We start from the raw sequence: 17,478 nt of genomic DNA, 5'->3' as shown, positions 1-17,478 counted from the left end.
TCTCCCTCAGGGAGGGGCATTTTGGGCATTATCTCCAAATGGGGAGTGGAAGCCTTCTTTCTTTCTTCCCAACTTTCAGGCTTCTGTCAGGAAGTAGCAGAGAAACGGAGAAAAGCAAATGGCCTTCCCAGCATCTAAAACCAGGCTGGGCTCTGCCCCCGGACATCCTAGCCAGTAACACATCTGTTTGCGGTTCCTTCTGAACACTGGGGGCCTCTGCCTTCCTGTCAGAGCTTCAGTTCCCAAGGAAACAGATCCTCGGGCAATGACTGATCACCTGTGTTTGGGGGTTACACAATCCTAGGGCGGCAAGAAAGGAGGAGGGGGGTAGGAAGCGGCGGCCGGTGGGGAGTCACCGTGCCGCCCCAGGAATGGAGCCACGTCACAGACTCAGAGTCAGTCAGCCGCTGGCCGTCTGGACACTGAACAATAGCAACGACTATACCGTCCTGGACACGAGGGATCCCATGTTGTTGGACCCAGGGACAGTCTCCATCCCTGCTGGTTTTGTGGTCCACCGGGCAAGCAAGTGGTGGCCGAGGAACCAGGCTGACAGACAGTGCTGGCCATCCAACGCGCCCGATCGTCACCTGCCTGATCAGCGGTCTTCCTGGCGGGCGTTCAAACGTGGATCTGCCGGCTTTGAATCTACGCCTGCTGGACCGTGTGTGCACCTACTCCCCAGACCCCAGGAATCAACCTTCCAGCATTATTCTTTTCGGTCCTCTGACCAACCAGCCCAGCCATCCTCCCCTGCCCAGGAATGTGAACATCTACCTCGGCTCACACCGCCCTCCATTAGCTAGGTCACCCCGGTGTCCTGCTTGCTGCTCTGCCCCTGGGTGAGTCCCCTCATCCCTGGTTGGGGCCATGGCACAGCACCAGTCCATTCCCAGCTAGCATCGACAGAGAGGGCACCCCCCCACCTCCGGCAGTAAAAAAAAAAGGCATTAGTCCCGTCCTCCTCTGTGAGTTGCCCATATGGAACCCCCTCCACAGGTCCACAAGTCTGGGTTGAAGGGACATCAGTGAAGTAAGGTAGGTACCCTGGGATTCTGATCCCATGACAGATTTCTGCCATGTTGACCCACCTTACGCCTCGAGACACGGATGACAGCCACGGTGGACATCTCGGGCTCTCAGTCTCCTCCAGGGAGGTGCTCACCCCCCCCCCCCCCACAGGCCCCGGTAGCCCTCTAGGAGCTATTTCTTGAACAGAGCGGCAAGGAGAACTTCGCTGTGCTTTAGGTCCCGGAAGCAGGCGCTGTGGTGGTCATAAAGGGCCTCGTCAGGGACTCCGTTCGGCATCCCCAGCCACCAGAGATGGTTCCAGCAGCATCGGACCGGCCGGGTCATACGGTCCTGGACACAGAACTGCCTGAACCACAGCCTGGACCTGCTGCAGAGTACTTATGCTCTAGGCTCCGCTCAAACTGGCAGGCTCCGAAGTCACCGGATGAGTAGTTTGAAGCAGTGTTCCCGCGCTTTTTATGTCCAAAAATCCAAAAGGACTCCTCAACTTCGATGCTTCCTCTTTAGTGGAGGAAATGTGAGACACAGCAGCTTGTCGTGTACGTTCAGGGGATGTCCCAGCACGTCCTGACCGCTGGAGCTCTAAATATTGCTAGCATTCACATGGGTGAAAAGTAGCAAGTCCCTTCTCTAATAATAGCATGGAATAAACCCAGAAAGTTCTGCCGTGTCCACTCCGTTCTCTGCAGGCCACTACCAGCTCAACCTTTAAGGAATCATCTTAGGAAACTATTAAAACCAGCTCCAGACAATATAATAAATAATCCCTATAATAATAAGTTTCAATAGCCCAAACTCTTATTATAATAAACACAATTAGCCATATTGTTTTTCTTGGACTCACCTCTCAGTGACTCCAGTGAGAAAATTCTTAAGGGAATTAGATTCAGTTATTTATGACTTTTGATGAAATTGAGGGGATGGGAAGTAGATTATATGAAAAATCCGTCTCTGTGGCAGAAACCTGAAATTCACAGATTGTAAAAATAGTTGAAAATTAAAAATAAATATTTAGCGTAGAATGTTCTAAGAAATCTAATGTGAATTACAAAATGTTTGAGCCATGAACTTTTACAAAGTATTAGGTTCCTGGAGAAGTGACTGCCTGGTTTTCAATGTTAAGTGAAAATTCATAAATTCACATTTATGAATGAATTGGTACGGTCTTCCTTAATCTTAGAAATGGCCTTGGGGGGCAGGTCACTTGAAAACCCACCCAGCCGGATCCTGGGTAAGCAGTGACCGATACCCTGGTACACAGAGATGAGACCGGGTGGTCGCTGGGCCAGGAACTTTAGAGGTCTCAACTCATTTCTGACTCACAGAGACACCTGGGATAGTCACTGCCATGGCCCCAATTTCCACAGAACAAACCAACGCAAAGAGACATCCCATAGCCTGTACCACTCCCTCACAAATGTGCGTAGAGCCTAATTCATGCTGAACATCATCCAAAGCCCTGGAAAAAAAAAAATAATACAAAAAAAAAAACCAAAAAACAAAACCCTGCACCCGTGCCCTCAAGGGACTGCAGGTCCCATAGTGAAGTCAGGCAATACACTGGTCATCCTAGAGAAGGCTGACCCAGTTCCAGTTATGGGGGGAACCAGAGGGAGGAATCTGGGGCCTGGACACCAGAAGGAAGGCTTCCCTGGGGAGGTGGCACTGAGCTGGCTTTGGAGGGTAAGTCAGGGCTCACCAGGTGGAGAGGAAGGGCATCCAGACCACGTGAGCAAGCACGGAGCTGAGCGATCAAGAGAGGCTCATGTGGCCACAACCCGAGAAAGGGCACAGCAAGGGGCAAGGATGTGGCGGGAGCAGCTGGTGAGGCCAAGTGTGTGCGGGGTCTGGAGGGCCATGCCAGCCATTTGAGAGGCAAGGTGCCGAGGACCAGCTGCCTACCAGGCAATCTGCACTTAGTAGATCTGCGCTTAATAATTTTTGAAACTTCACAACCGCCCTCTGAAGTATAGATTATCATTAGTCCCGGTTTACTGTGAGGAAACAGGCCCAGAGAGGCACAGGCATTTGTCCAGGATCACACAGCTGGAAAGTGGTAGAGCAGGAACTTGATGCTTCAGGCTCCAAGGAACAGGCCGATGAGCGGCAGCGTTTCTAGGGCTGACTCCGGGGACAGGGGCCGGCTCCCCAGATCTCTCGCTCTCTAAGTGGGGTGTGCATCATCGGAGCAGGGATGCCCAGGCCTCATCGGCACGTCCGAGGTCAGAATCTCTGGGACCCCAGACCCAGGAGAATGCCTCTTAATAAGCTCCATAGATGGGACCAGCTGGGCAGGGCCTTGAAAACGACAGCTTTGTCTTCCATTTGCATGTGAGGAAACTGAGACCCACAGGGGCCTCCTCAGTCCACAGTAGTCCCAGAATGAAATGAACAAGTGACCAAACCCATAAAGCCAGTGCCCCCAATCTGTGTTCTTGACCCAGAGATTGGGGGTGGGAGGAGAGGATTGGGTGAGGGAGCAGAGGAGCTCCTTGTTGAGCCGACTGTGCTTCCTTCGGTGCAGGATGAAGGCCACTGGGGGCACTGGAGGGGGACCGTCAGTGGACAGGGTCACGGCTTCACCTAGCATGGGATCCGACTCTCTTGGCTTCCTGTTGCTGGTGTAACAAATTATCACAAACCTACTGGCTTAAAACAAAACACATTTACTTTCTTCCTGTTCCTGAGATCAGAAATCCAAAATCAGTCTTATGAAAATCAGGGGGACCGTAGCGCTGGTTCCCGCCCCCCCCCCCCCCACACACACAGAGATGTCAGAGGACGGTGTATTTTCTTGCCTCTTCCAACCTCTATAAGCAGCAAGGCATGTGGCCTCCCTTGGCTCCTGGCCACCTTGCTCCCTCCCTGCTTCCTGGTCATCCCTCCTCTTCGGCTATCCCATCTCCCTCTGGCTCCCTCTTGCAAGGGCAGCTGGGACTACACTGGGCCCACCCGGGTAGTGCAGGCTTATCACTCCCCATGCTCTTCAACTTGATCACTTCCGCAAAGTCCCCCTTACTTTGGAAGAGGACAAGTTCTCAGATTCTGTGGATCTGCACTGGCATCTTACGATGGGGAGGTCATTAGTCTGCCTACCACACCCACGATGAGAAAAATCTCTCCCGTTCCAATTCTCTTCTGATCCTTTTGCCTTCGCCAAGCAGCAGTTTCTCCCTTCCCTAATGCTTGCTCACGTCACCTTCTCACAAAGAGTGAGCTGGCTCAGGCCTGTGTTGCCTCAGGTCGCTCATCTGTAAAATGGGGATGATTATAGTAGGGACTGAATGAGAACACAGGAACGAATTCGGGCTGTGCCCAGCACAGTGTCAGCTCTAGACAGAGGCTACTTTTTCTCACTGTATTTATGGCAAGTGATACTAATTACTAGTGATTCATTTCCAGAAGTCATACGGAATTTATCTTTAAACTAAATCCATTAGGGCATCTGGATGGCTCCATCGGTTAAGCGTCTGCCTTCGGCTCAAGTCGTGATCCCGGGGTCCTGGGATCCAGCTCTGCATCGGGCTCCCTGCTCAGCAGGGAGTCTGCTTCTCCCTCTCTTGCTCCCCCTGCTTGTGCTCACTTTCTTTCTCTGTCAAATAAATAAATAAATCTGTAATAAATAAATAAGCGAATTCATTAAGTAGAAAGGAAGAAAGAAAAGAGGGGGAGAAAAGCCTGAGAGCCAATTCAAAAATTATTAAGGAAATCCAACTGCAGGCACTGCACCAGATGGCAAATCAGGAGTGGGAGCCTCAGTGCTGTGCGGCTGCGACAGGGTCCTGCATGCCCCAGAAATGCTGCTGTGGAGACAATCAGTATTTGCTGAACAAATGAAGGAATGATTACCCCCAAGCACTGTATCAGAGGTCTTTCCTGTACTGTCTCAGGCAGTCCTGGCAACAGCCTTCTGAGGGAGGTAAGCCTGTTACTCGTTTTCCAGAGGCTGGGAGATGAGGCAATGGCAAGGCACTCAGAAAACATGACCAGAGCTGTTGGACTCTCATTCCAACTCGTCCAACTGCTGCTTGGCTGACTTCTTGCACCATTGCACCATTGATAATCCAGTTCCCAGTATTTCCATTGCAGTGGAATGAAAGTGCCCCCATCCCCCAAGGGGCACAATTCCTCCTTGAAGCTGCTGTTTAGTTTGGGACCTTGCCCCTTAAAGGGACTCAGAAATCCTTGGCCTCAGGCTCTTAAAGGTCAATGAATCCTTGCCCTCCGCTCCCTGCTTTTAAATAGATGGCCACCAGAGGACAGTGTTTAACTTTGTTTCTCCGGCTTCAAGTGCCACCAGAAGCCAAAGAGCAGAGTAGAGAGCCCCCAAGATGGTCAGCCTGGCTGACTCCAGGACCAGACTTCCTAAAAGCCCACACCTGGGACAGAGAAGCTGGTCCCGTGGCAGGCCCCCAAATATTCTAAGATGTAGCTCTGGTGTGCAAGAAAGGAAGCCCAAAGGACAGCCTGTTTCCTCCCACACTCCTCCACCCCCTGAAAGTCAAGGCCAGAGGTGGGGGCCCTGGCCAGCCAGGGTCTACGGGGACCTGTACATTCACCCTTTCTTCTGCAGGCTTTGAGCTGCCTTGAGCTTCTGGACCCGGCAATGCATACAGCTGACCGCTGGGCACGCACCCTACTGCAGAGGAGTGGCAGGCCCGACACTGACCCAGTGTGGGAGGGCACAAGAGGCTGCGAGCTGTAGCCACCAGACTCGGGGCTATAGGTAGCACGGGGGCAGGGCCTTCTAAGACACGCCAGGGCCCAGGCGCGACAGAGAGACTCAGGTGAGCTTCCTTTAAAAAACCGCCTCTAAGGAAGGAGACCCTGGCAATGGACAAAGGATAGATGAGGAGTTTGGGAGAAACGCTCCTGACCAGCTTGGGTGTGAGTGAATTTGTCACCTGATTGGAGTGCCTGTCTCCTGCCGTAGCCATAGAGCAGACCGTGGTTAGGGGGGATTCCCTCCAGCCTCCTCCAGCTGGTACAGTAAGTGCCCTCCTTCTTCCACCTCAGGGACCCATGGGGTCTGGAGGAAGTACAAGGCAGTTGAATGGAGAGAAGGAGGTGGAGAAACGAGAGTAGGAGGGAGGTGGAGGCCCCAGAAGTCGGCTGCATGACTTCAGGAAAGGGGACCGGAGGGAGGGGAACTCATCATCAACTGCAGAAGGCAGGGGCTGGCTGCAGAGCTGGGGTCCGCCCCAAGCATCCCTCCCTTTCTTCCTCCATTATGACCTCACCTGCCCCCCAGCCCCTGCCCACAGGCTGCTAAAAGGGAGGAATTAACCTACAAGGATGCAAACTGAAGGAGGAACTGTACACCTCAAGTGCATGTTGACTATAGTATATAACGACTCACAGTCACTGAGTGCTTCTCTAGGCACCAGTAACTTAACGATGGTTACGCTGATCACCTCACAGGCTGCTCACAGCAACCATGTGGGTCAAGTGGGATCAGATCGTTCCCATTTTCCCTTGAGAAATCAGACTGAGGTTAACTAAGTCACTTGTTAAGATTTGCAGTTAGCTTCTCAGCTGGGGTTCAGACCCAAGTCCCCCTACTCTCAGAGCCTATGTCTGCTGTGAGTCCGCGAGATAGCCCCTTGCTGGCCTCTACATCGGAATCCCAAAGCAAGCCCCCCGTATGCTTGAGTTTACTATCTAAATCAGAAATTGAAAAACAGCAATGAAAATCACTTCTGATTTCCATCCAATAATAATTCCCAGTTTGGTGTTTATTATTTATAAATACACATATTAATATATATTTTTTTTACCACAAAATGGCACTTTACAGTCCATTTCATTAAATACTGCTATTAGAACAGAACATTTTTGCATATTACTAAATATTCTACAATCTATTTTTCCACAGCTTCCAAGTGTTTCTTCACTGGGATGATACCCAATTTATTTGACTGATCCCCTCCTATTGGACATTCAGGTTAGTTACAGTTTGTTATAGTTCTACACAACGCTGTGGCGAATACCCCTGAAGAGAGTTCATAGCTCTGTTTAATTCTGCAGGACGAATGATCAGAAGTGAAGCCGCCAGGTTCATGGCCAGGCCTTGCGTCTACATGGGTGGTCTCTAAGGGGCCTGCCTCTTGAAAAGTCATGGCCCAGCCTTCAGTGAGCCAGGCCTGGCAGAGACACTTTAAACAAAGATGGGGCCTCTTTGGCTTTACTCTTCTGAAAGAAAGTACATAGTGTGCTTATCCCGTGCCTCCCCTGGGCAGTCAGGCCCTTTGGGATCATTTCACTCACTGTTCCCTGGTGGGGACAGGTGGTTTCTCAGGACCTGGGAGGGTCCCTCCCACCCAGTTTTCTAAACTCATCCTCTGGGCCCCCATATACTGCAAAGGAGATGCACCCCATGGAGCCTGGGTTTCCCGTGGCCTGTCTCCTGAAGCGGCTGTAGAGGAGAGCAGACAGCCTGGCAAGGGTTGGGGGCGCTCCCTGGAAGGCAGCCCCTCCAGTTGGCACAGTGGGTGACCTCCTACTTCCACCTCAAGGATCCGTGGGGTCTGGAGGAAGTGAGGGGCAGTTGAGTGAGGAGAGTGAAGTAGAGGCAGGAGGGTAGGAGGGAGGTTGGTGGCCCCAAAAGCCAGCTGCAGCTTTCTTCCAGTCTGATCTGAGGGAGAGACGTAGTCAGGCCACTACTAAAGCCTGCTCGGGGACAGCTGCCCACCGTCCTTGACCCCAGGCCCAGGGCCTGCAGGGGGGAAGAGTAAGTCATCTCCAAGCTTCTGGAGAATGGAGCCCGGGGGGGGGGGGGGGGGGGGGGGGAGACTGGCCGTAAGCTCAGAGCAGAGGGGCAGCTGGCGCTCCTGCTTCTAGAGCCTGAGGCAGAGATGGTGTGAGGGGAATGGCAAGGTGAGGAGCCCAGGGCTCTCCTCTGGCCTCAGCTCTGTGGGGCCCCTGTGAGCTGAAACATGAAAGGACTTTGATCAGAGAGGGGCCTGGGGGCCTGCGTGACCCCTGCAGCCAGAAAGAACCTCGCATAGGTAAGTACCTTCTCACTTTTCCCTGAAGCCCATTCACACTCTCTTCCTTCTATTGCTAATCTCCCTGCTGCTCCTCTGGGAGAATCCCCAGGCCTTGTCCATGGCCCTCGTCAGCCAGCGTGCCTTCAGGTGTGTGTGTGTGTGTGTGTGTGTGTGTGTGTCTGTGTGTGTGTCTATGTGTCTGTATGCAGAGGGTACCTATAACCAAACATCTGGAAATCTGGCCATAGGCAAGGTTTTTCTCTGCTCCTCTGACTCTCCAGGGCTGATTTCTTTCCTGGAACCTCCAGAAAGTGTGTCTTCTCTTCAGAAGACCCAAAGATGTGGCTTCTGATAAAGTCCACATCCGGTCTGGGTGAGGGGGGCTGAGAATGGGGGGCCAGGATGGGCCAGCAGAAGGGACAGGGGTGAGAGAAAGAGATACAGAGGAAATGAGAGACAGGAGAGAAAGGGCGTGGGAGAGAAGCAGAGACAGTCAGGAGGTGATCATGAAGGAACAGAGAAGCAGGACGAGACAGAAACAAACTCAGAGGAAGAGAGAGAGAAGGGAGGGAGGGAGGGACAGAGAGGTGGCCAGAGCAGTGCTTAAAAAAGAAACCGGGAAGAGGGGAAGAAGAACAGGGAAAGAAAATGTGATAGCGGGAAGGCAGGAAAGAGACTGAGATGCAGAGGGGCCGGCCAGAGTGAGGGAAGGGTGACAGAGAACGGGAGAGGAAGGTGAGGAGAGAAGTGGAAGAGAGACAATGAAGGGAGAACAAGGGGAACCAAGTGAGGAGAATAGCAGGAGAGAAAGGGGGGAAACAGGAACTGGGAAGAGAGAGAGGGAAGAGGGGTGCCCTAGGCTCTGGGGACATCAGCCACAGCACCAGTCTGAGCACGCGCAGTGGCCCTGGTCCAAGGCCCTCTCCCAGCCTCTGGCAGGGCTGTAGGAGGAGGGGCCGGCTCGCAGCAGGTGGCCGCCCCTGGGTGGGGCCCGCAGGCCAAGCCCGCAGGGGTATAAGTCGGAGGCTGGGCCAGCTGAGCACCCGTCAGGGACAACTCCCTGGTGCAGGTGCCAGACAGGTGGCTCCGGCCGAGTCCAACCCCAGCATGAGCTCCTTCGACCTCCCGGCACCCTCCCCAGCTCGCTGCAGCCCCCAGTTCCCCAGCATCGGCCAGGAGCCCCCCGAGATGAGCCTTTACCATGAGAACTTCTTCTACCCACAGGGTGTGCCCAGCCCTCAGCGCCCCCCCTCCTTTGAGGGGGGTGGCGAGTACGGGGCCACCCCCAACCCCTACCTCTGGCTCAACGGGCCGGCCATGACTCCACCGCCCTACCTGCCAGGCACCAACGCCAGCCCCTTCCTGCCCCAGGCCTACGGGGTGCAGAGGCAGCTGCTGCCCGGTATGTCTGGGCTGGGGGGCGGTGACCTGGGCTGGCTGCCCATCCCCTCGCAGGAGGAGCTGATGAAGCTGGTGCGGCCCCCCTATTCCTACTCAGCTCTCATTGCCATGGCCATCCACGGGGCGCCCGACAAGCGCCTCACCCTCAGCCAGATCTACCAGTACGTGGCCGACAACTTCCCCTTCTACAACAAGAGCAAGGCCGGCTGGCAGAACTCCATCCGCCACAACCTGTCTCTCAATGACTGCTTCAAGAAGGTGCCCCGCGATGAGGACGACCCGGGTAAGGGGGCTGCCGGGGGAGTGTGGGGCCGGGGGAGCCAGCCTCTGATGCCCCCAAGGAAGGCTCCTGTCATTTCTCCCCAGCACCCCATTCTAGAAAGTTCTTACCTGGCTGTGTCCCCTGAGACAAGGGGCTGAGGGTTTTCAGCAGTGAAGGAGCCTGGGAGAGCCCTGCAGGCAGGGTTTTGATCCTGGCTGGACCACTGAGCTGTCAGCCACTCCAAGCATTTTAGATCTCTGAGCCTCAGTTTCCCCATCTGAAAAACAGGAAGGGTAACCGTGGCTCCTTTCACAGGCCTGTGATGGGGGTCATGAGAGAATGCATGCAAGGGTTTGGATGCCTGAAAGCGCCCAAGAGTCCACAGTAATTGTGATCACTCTGAGTCCCGGGCACCCAGCTCATAGGAAGTCCCCAGGAGGATTTGGACTCAGCAAAGCCCAAGTGCACTCAGACCCCTGGGGAGAGATCTGACTTGGTCAAACATGCACGAAGAGCCACATTGTGCTGCCTGCTCAGTTGCATACTCTCCTTTAACCCACCCCTGCAGGCGGCTCTCACGGAACCCATTGTCCAGATGAGGGGAGTGACACTCAGCGGGGAAGCAGCCTGCCCAAGGTCACACAGAGTGGAGGGAAAGCCCTGGCGCCCGAATCTGGAATCTGAACGGAGGTCTCTCTAACACCAAAGACTACCAACTCTTCCTTTTTAATGATGAATTTCTACAATGCAGGGGCATTCAGAAGTATTATATTAAATACTCAGATATGCATTTCCCAGAATTAAAGTCCGTTCTTGTACCCCCTCGGGAAGCCAGGGCATGGCTCAGAGCCCTACCTCCAGCCACTAGGAGGCTAGCAGGCACAGGGATAGGGGCCCCCCAGGGAGGGCGAGTGTCCAGTTCCATGACTGGCCTCGCCCACAGGCCCAGCTCAGGCCCTCCCTCCAGAAGGCACCTCATGGTGACAAGGCCCACCCACACATCCAGCATCAGCCTGAGGAAGAAGGGAGAGGTATAACAGGCCCACTTTTCAGACTAGGAAACTGAGGCTTGCCCAGAGTCCCTCAGCCCATTAGGAGCAAAGCCAGGCCTCAAGTCCATCCTCAGACTCCCTGACCAAAACGTTAAGGGAGCTCTAAAGTGTTTCCCAAGTTTTCTTTCATGTCAGCCAGAGAGGAAGGCCCTTCCTCTCCATTCCCCAGTACCCGAACTTCTTCCAGAAGGCCGCACAGCGAGTGCTCTCCTGGCTGATGCCTCTGTGCCCCCAAAGTGCCCAGCTGTGAGGTGGGGGTGGAAGAGAGATGCTGGCCCATGTTGTGCGGCCAGTGCATGCGAGACCTCTGTCTCTCTACCCCTGCCTTCTCTTCTGTCTTCCGCACGGTTTGCTTGGCCTTTAGTTGACAGCAATAAAAAAAAAAAAAAAACAAAAAAACAGGAGCAAAGCATTTTGTCCACCGCTCTGCTTACTCCTCCCCCTTTCGTACCAGGCAAAGGGAATTACTGGACCCTGGACCCCAACTGTGAGAAGATGTTTGATAATGGAAATTTCCGCAGGAAGAGGAAGAGAAAATCAGATGTTTCCTCCAGCACGGGATCCCTGGCCTCCGAGAAGACGGAGAACAGCCTCCTGGCAGGCAGCCCCAAGACGGTGGAGCCCCAGGACATCCTGGACAGTGCTTCCCCGGGGACCACCGGCTCCCCAGAGAAGCCGTCCTCCTCTCCCCCGCCGGGCACCCCCTGCCTCAACAGCTTCCTCTCCACCATGACCGCCTACGTGAGCGGGTCGAGCCCGGGGAGCCGCCCTGTGGCAACACCAGGACTGAGCCCTGAGCCCACAGACAAGATGGGGCAGAACTTGCTGAACTTCAGCTCGTACACCCCACTCACCAACCTCAGCGGCCACGGGGGCGGGGGCGAGTGGGCCAACCCCATGCCCGCCAACGCTCTCGGCTACGGAGGCTCTGTACTCAACCAGTTCAGCCCCCATTTCTACAACAGCATCAACACGAACAGCGTCCTCTATCCCAGGGAGGGCACTGAGGTCTAGAACAGAGCAGCCCCCAAACCCGCTGGACACACGGAGAAGAAAAGCAGTCGAGACCTTCCATGCCAGCGTCACTGCGGTCCATGACCTCTGACCTGCCCAGACAGACACAGAAAGCTCAGGAATTCGGCCTTTTTCTAGAACACCGGGTGGACCTTCTGTTTATCTCATGTACATACGCACGCACACACACACACACACCCGCCAACTCTGGAGTGGAAATACCGGAGCCTGGCAACAGTAATCACGGCGACCATCTGTGGAGTCTATGGGCCCGGTGGCATCTTAGGCTCTTTAAAGGCGTAATCACACTCATATTTACAGGCACCTTTGAGGGTCCGGTGAACCTCTTCGTTGAGCAGATGAGGAAACCGAGGCTCCGGGAAGTTAAGTACCTTTCCCAGGATCTCACACACTAGTAAGTGGCTGGAGCCCAGGTCTCTGGGGGCCGCGAAGTCTGGGCCCACAGAGGCAGGGATGGAGCGAGTGGTGGAGCAGCTAGGGAAGGGCCCTGCGAAAGCAGCTTATGGCAGGCACACCCTCTTCCATCTGGCTGCCCGTCAGAATTCAGCCCCAGCCCCGGGCACATCTCGTCCTGGTCGAAGTCCTTATTCCGTGGCTCCCAGCTTACCTGGAGATACTCCTTTGTTGCCACTCGAGGAGGGAAGCCCAAGCCCCTGAAGGACAGGGTGTCCCTCCTCTCCCCCCGCCAAGGGACACTGCTTCCCCCGCCCCAGAGCCCGTGAGCCGGGCAGAGGGGAGGAGCAGTGGTCCGCCTGCCCGCCCCCCCCACCCCCAGTCCTGTCCGCCTGCAAGATCGTGTAAAGCCCAGCTTCCTGCGTGCGCGTCATGGACCAGTGAGCCGGAAGTGGTTGGGTCTTCCAAGAGAAACAAGGCTGCGTGAGCGCTTCCTTTTTTATGGCCCGGGAGAGGTGCACGTCAGAGAAAACAAGGCCTCAAAGAAGGGGGCTGTGGCCCCCTGCACAGGGGCCCCCGCCTGTGCCCCTGAGACTCTCTTCTTTTTATATGTACTTTACACGCCTGTGATGTACCATCACGACACACCCTGGGAAGTGTTTTCGTTTTCTTATTTCTTTTGAATTAAAAAATTTTAAAAAGCACCGGGTGTGTCCCTTCCTTTTGAGTTTTCCCATCTTCTAGCTGCTGGGCAGTTAAACACGGAGCCAGATGCATCCTGGAGCCAAAGGCTTTTGGGACAGGAGGCAGAGAGAGAATGGGCAGCAAGGCTTTTATCGTCCTCCCCACTGGCGCAGAGACAGGGCAAATGTCCCCAGTGACAAAAGGGACACGTGCAGGGATGGGGTAGATGTGTGAAGGAACCTGTCTGTATTGCACCCAGGGCAGGGACTGGGCACGTCCCGGTCCTTGTAGCTCAGGCCAGCCTCATAGCCGTACTGACAATGTAATCCCTCTAACGACCCAGGGAAGGGGTGGCACCGGTCCCATTATACAGAGGAGAAAACTGAGGATGGGGGGGGGTACAACCACTTGCCTGGAGTCCATGGTCAGTCCATGCCCAGGGCGTCTGGCTGAGGTACCTGGGACATGGCTATGCCCGGTGGCAACAACAACGATTCACTGAGGACTGTGGGCCGGCACCGGGCCACCTGCTGGGCGGGTGGGAGCTCTTCAATGTCCACAGCAGCCCCCGGTGTGTGCACTGTGATTCCTCGGGCTGGGGCACGGTGCACACCAGAGGATTGTGCGTGGTGGCTGGAGGCTGCAGACTGGTCTCCCAGGGTGTGCATGCGGAGGCCCCCAGCACAGGCTCCCTGAATCCCACTCAGACTTAGGCAGGGGTGCCCTCTCCCTGGAGCAGTTCAGGTTGGATGGGAGCAGCAGAGGTCAGATGGGAGCCGCAACAGTCACAACAGCAACAAGGACAATCATAGTAACACTCATGGCAGTTTACCCTGTGTCAGGACTCCACCTGCTTTATTGCATGTAATCCTCAGAATGAACTGGAGCCGCTGTATTATCTCCACGTTAGAGGGGAGAAAACTGAGTCCCAGGGAGGTTCTGTAACTTGACCCAGGACACGCAGCCAGAGTCCAAGACCCAGGGACTCTGCTGTGGCTGAAGCTCTCACCTCTGTGCTGCGTGCTGGGAGCCCAGAACTACCCGAGAGCAAACTCAGGACAGCTGTGCAGAGAAGGGCAGGCCTCCTTGGAAACCCTGCAGACCCTTTCCTGCCCAGTCCCTCTCTGCAGGGAGCCGGACTCCTGGTGGCAGAGGCGGCAGAGGTGGCTGAGGGAGGTAGAAGGAAGCGACACGGTGTCGGCTGGTAAAAGCCACAGAAAACTCCCAGCAGGCCAAGCCCTTGTCGCACAGACAGGACACGTGAGGCTGAGGCAAGAAGGGACTTTACAGGTGTCACCAGGGAGACGGGTCAGAGGCAGAGATGACTTGCAGGTCTTCAAGCCCGGACCAGGAATTTTTGTCACACTAGACCCCACTGCCGCCAAGTGTGCCTCAGCTGACCCTGCAATCCGCCCTCTGTATCGATCATGGCTCCCCTGCACCCCAGGCCGCACCCCTTCCCCAGCAAGCACCAGTTGGGAAGGGGCCCGGAAACCCCAGCCTGGCTGGGGGGAGGTGGCTTAGAATGGAGGCCACAGCTCCCAAACCTCCTCTTCAGCCATTTAGCAGGAACAGCAGTGAACAGAATGTCTGTAGGGCTGTGACAACGCAGAGACCAGCCAGCTCTGGAGTGTGGGGAGCTTCGGGTGGCCAGCCGGGAGCTCAGGGAAAGGACACACAAGAGGCCCAGGTCAAGAGGAGGACATCTGGTCAGCTTACACTGGTGGCTTCCTACCCCTCTTTTGGTTCTCTTCCTCTGAGAAAAAACGAGAGCTGGAGAGAGGATGAAGGAGGACGGCTTATCCAGCAAGCATTCAAGCCTGCGCGTAGTGCTCTGGCTGGACATGGCGTTTATTACCATCCCCCCTACAGTCTGGCTCTCCATTGACCACATGGCCTCCAAGACCGATGAAGCATCTGATAAGAGGGCTTGCTGTGTGTTAGCCTGGGAAGCCTGCGTGGAAGAGGGAAGACGAGAGCCAAGAATGAAAGGACCACCTTCAGTTTGTCCCTGCTCCCCCATATCAGGCTCCTGAGCTCCCAAACTTAAAAGGTGACCCTAGGGGTAGGTAATGTCTTTTGAGCAGCTAGTATGTGGCCAGCACCGTGGGGATTCAGAGATTTAGGAGTGAGCAGTACATGGGCCCACCCAAAAAGGGCTCCTGGGCTGGCAGAGACGGACGAGGAAATGCCTTAGCCTAGCTCCCTGGGGCATGTGCTCTGCTGGGCACAGAGGGGGCACTAACCAGGGGAGGGGTCAGGCAGGCTCTCTGGAGTCCACAACACCTGAACTAGGTCTTTAAGGACCAGTAGGGAGAAGGACAAGACCGAAAGTCACACTGGGGTCCCTGAAGGGCCATGCCATCTCCCCTCCTGCTCTACGGTGCAACCCGAGTCCCCAGAACAGAGCTCAGACAGAGCCCCTGCTTTGCAAGACAGCGGGCACAGAGACTATAGATGAACAGCTTACAAAGTCGACTGCCTACCAACGAGATGCGCCTGCAAGCCCCAGCCGCCAGCCAAGAGTGAAGAAGACCCACTGGGGGAATGAGGACGGCATACATGTCACAAAGGGAACCCCCCCTCCTATAGGAAGATCTCTGACAAGTGAAGATAAAGGTTTTCCCAGCAGAAAATCTATTTTCATCAAAGAACCAATGCAAATGGACAATATCCATATGAAAAGGTACCCAGTCTCTCTAATGATTAAAGGAACATGGAAGAAAGCAAGGATAACCTGCCTTCTCCACCACCCAGGCTAGAGCCGCCCCGCTGCTCGTACCCGTGCCGCCGTGCCCCGTCTCACCCAGGAGGGCGGGATGAGATCTTAGGGATGATTTCGAGTGTGTGCATGAATATGTCTAATTTGCATCTCTTCTGACCTAGAACTCCTCTCCTGGGAATTTTTTTTCTAATTTTCATTAACATATAATGTATTATTAGCCCCAGGGGCACAGGTCTGTGAATCATCAGGCTTACACACTTCACAGCACTCACCATAGGGGAATTTTATTTTGGAAAATAAAACGCACGGATGGATGTGCCAGAGTGCCCATCTCAGGGAGCTTCCTACAAGTGATGTGGGGGAGTAACTTGCATGTTCCTGAAGGAAACACTCAGTAAATAAGCGGTGGTTGGAGGCCATCGTGGGACAATACGCCACTGATAAAAGGGATGAGCTCGATCCTGCAGGTCCCCCTGAAAGATGCTGACAATGGGCTGGAATGGGAGTCGGTGGGGAGCACGTGATGAAACCTGATGTCACATACCCTATGTATGCAAATATATGTTCTGCCTGTTTACATGTATGGGACAAAATGCACACAGAGAGAAAAGAGGGGAAGAAGATCAAGAGGGCCAGTGGGAAAGAAGCAAACAAAACAGGAAGGGGGGCAGAGAGAACAGGAGAAGGAAGGGGACCTAGGAAGGTATCCACCCAATCAGGTTAAAAATCACCTTAAAATGGGTAGAAGTTCCCTTTTTCTTTTCCCTTCTTTTTCCTATAGTCTCCCCCTCTCTCTTTCTCTTTTTTCTCTCATTTTCTTTTTTCTCATTTTTTTTAAGGTAACAAACATTTGTCATTATTATAAGAAGAAAGACATGAAACCAACAAAAGTAATCTTTAAAAGAACCGAACTCCTCCCCAGCTTATCCACCACCCACCCCCAGGGCCAGCAGGAGGCAGCAGCAAGACCAAGGCTCTTGCCCAGGTGCTAGGGCAAGAAAGAGGGACTTGGAATTTCTGGGCCCAGCCTTAAACCCCAGGGAGCTGCCAGCCCCTCAGCGGATCTGCGGAAGCATAACCCATCATTCTGTCCTCAAATGTCACTAGTGAGGCTGACCGCCCTGGGCCAGGCCAGGAACTCTCTAGAATGCTCATCTGTGCCCTTGCTCCTGGAACCCCTCGTGGGTGCAAAGCGCACAGTCTTGGGAGTCACGCAGTTTGGGTTCAAAGCTCCCATCCGAGTGACCTCCTCCCGGAGCCTCAGTTTCCTTACTTGTAAAAAGGGAATGATAATAAGCCCACACAGAGTTGCCATGAGAAATAAATGAAATAAGATTGTAAGGCACCAGCATTGGGCAATCACTTGATAAACAGTAGTTTTTATGACTAAGTCACATCCTCAGACCCAGACGACGTCACGGAGCCTTCATTGACTGGCTCATTCCTTCTGTGGCTTAGAAGAACCCAGACACCCCCGTCCTCATTTCTAAGAGACATTCTAACAAATTACCACAAAATGGGCGGACAGACACAGCAGAAATGTATTCTCTTACAGTTCTGAAGGCTACATCGGAAGCCAAGGTGTGGGCTGGGCGGGACTCCCTCCAAAAGCTCTAGGGAAAAGTCCTTCAAGAGTTAAAGGAGAATGTGGATGTGAAAATGCCTGGTGCACGGGGTGGTCAGGAGAGTCTGGCTTTCTGAGAAATCCCCATCTGGTCCCCCCCACCATAGCTCTTGATCGTTAATGGCCCAGTGACAAGGAGATGGACATACAGTTTAGGTCATGCTATACAAGTTTGTTGTTTCCTCTCTAATGGCCAGAGGCTACAGACCAGAGGAGCTAGGGCAGTGACTGGGGGCCTTCCTTATCCAAGCACACAGCCCACCTTCTGCATCCTTGCCGGG

At 54.3% G+C, this 17,478-nt stretch overlaps 1 protein-coding gene across 2 annotated transcripts; it reads left to right on the top strand.

Moving 5' to 3' along the window:
- The first annotated feature begins 8,812 nt into the window (after nucleotides 1–8,812).
- On the top strand, nucleotides 8,813–12,811 carry FOXI1 (forkhead box I1). 2 transcript variants are annotated; one of them, XM_046000157.1, is made up of 3 exons: nucleotides 8,813–9,423; nucleotides 9,520–9,705; nucleotides 11,191–12,811. In XM_046000157.1, the coding sequence occupies exons 1-3, from the start codon at nucleotides 9,129–9,131 to the stop codon at nucleotides 11,748–11,750; spliced, it is 1,041 nt and encodes a 346-aa protein (XP_045856113.1). In that variant the 5' UTR covers nucleotides 8,813–9,128; the 3' UTR covers nucleotides 11,751–12,811. The 2 variants fall into 2 exon arrangements, with proteins under 2 accessions (XP_045856113.1, XP_045856112.1); XM_046000156.1 differs by having other exon boundaries at nucleotides 8,813–9,705.
- Nucleotides 12,812–17,478: the final 4,667 nt, after the last annotated feature.

Source organism: Meles meles, chromosome 3 (genome assembly GCF_922984935.1).
Source record: "Meles meles chromosome 3, mMelMel3.1 paternal haplotype, whole genome shotgun sequence".
Taxonomy (NCBI): Eukaryota; Metazoa; Chordata; class Mammalia; order Carnivora; family Mustelidae; genus Meles; species Meles meles.
Note: the sequence above shows the minus strand (reverse complement) of the source record. Positions and strands in the feature narration are given on the sequence as shown.

Coding starts and splice junctions, on each gene's coding strand:
- FOXI1 (XM_046000156.1), top strand. CDS start 9,129: ATGAGCTCCTTCGACCTCCCGGCACCCTCCCCAGCTCGCTGCAGCCCC. Junction 9,706..11,190: donor CCGCGATGAGGACGACCCGG/GTAAGGGGGCTG, acceptor CTTTCGTACCAG/GCAAAGGGAATTACTGGACC.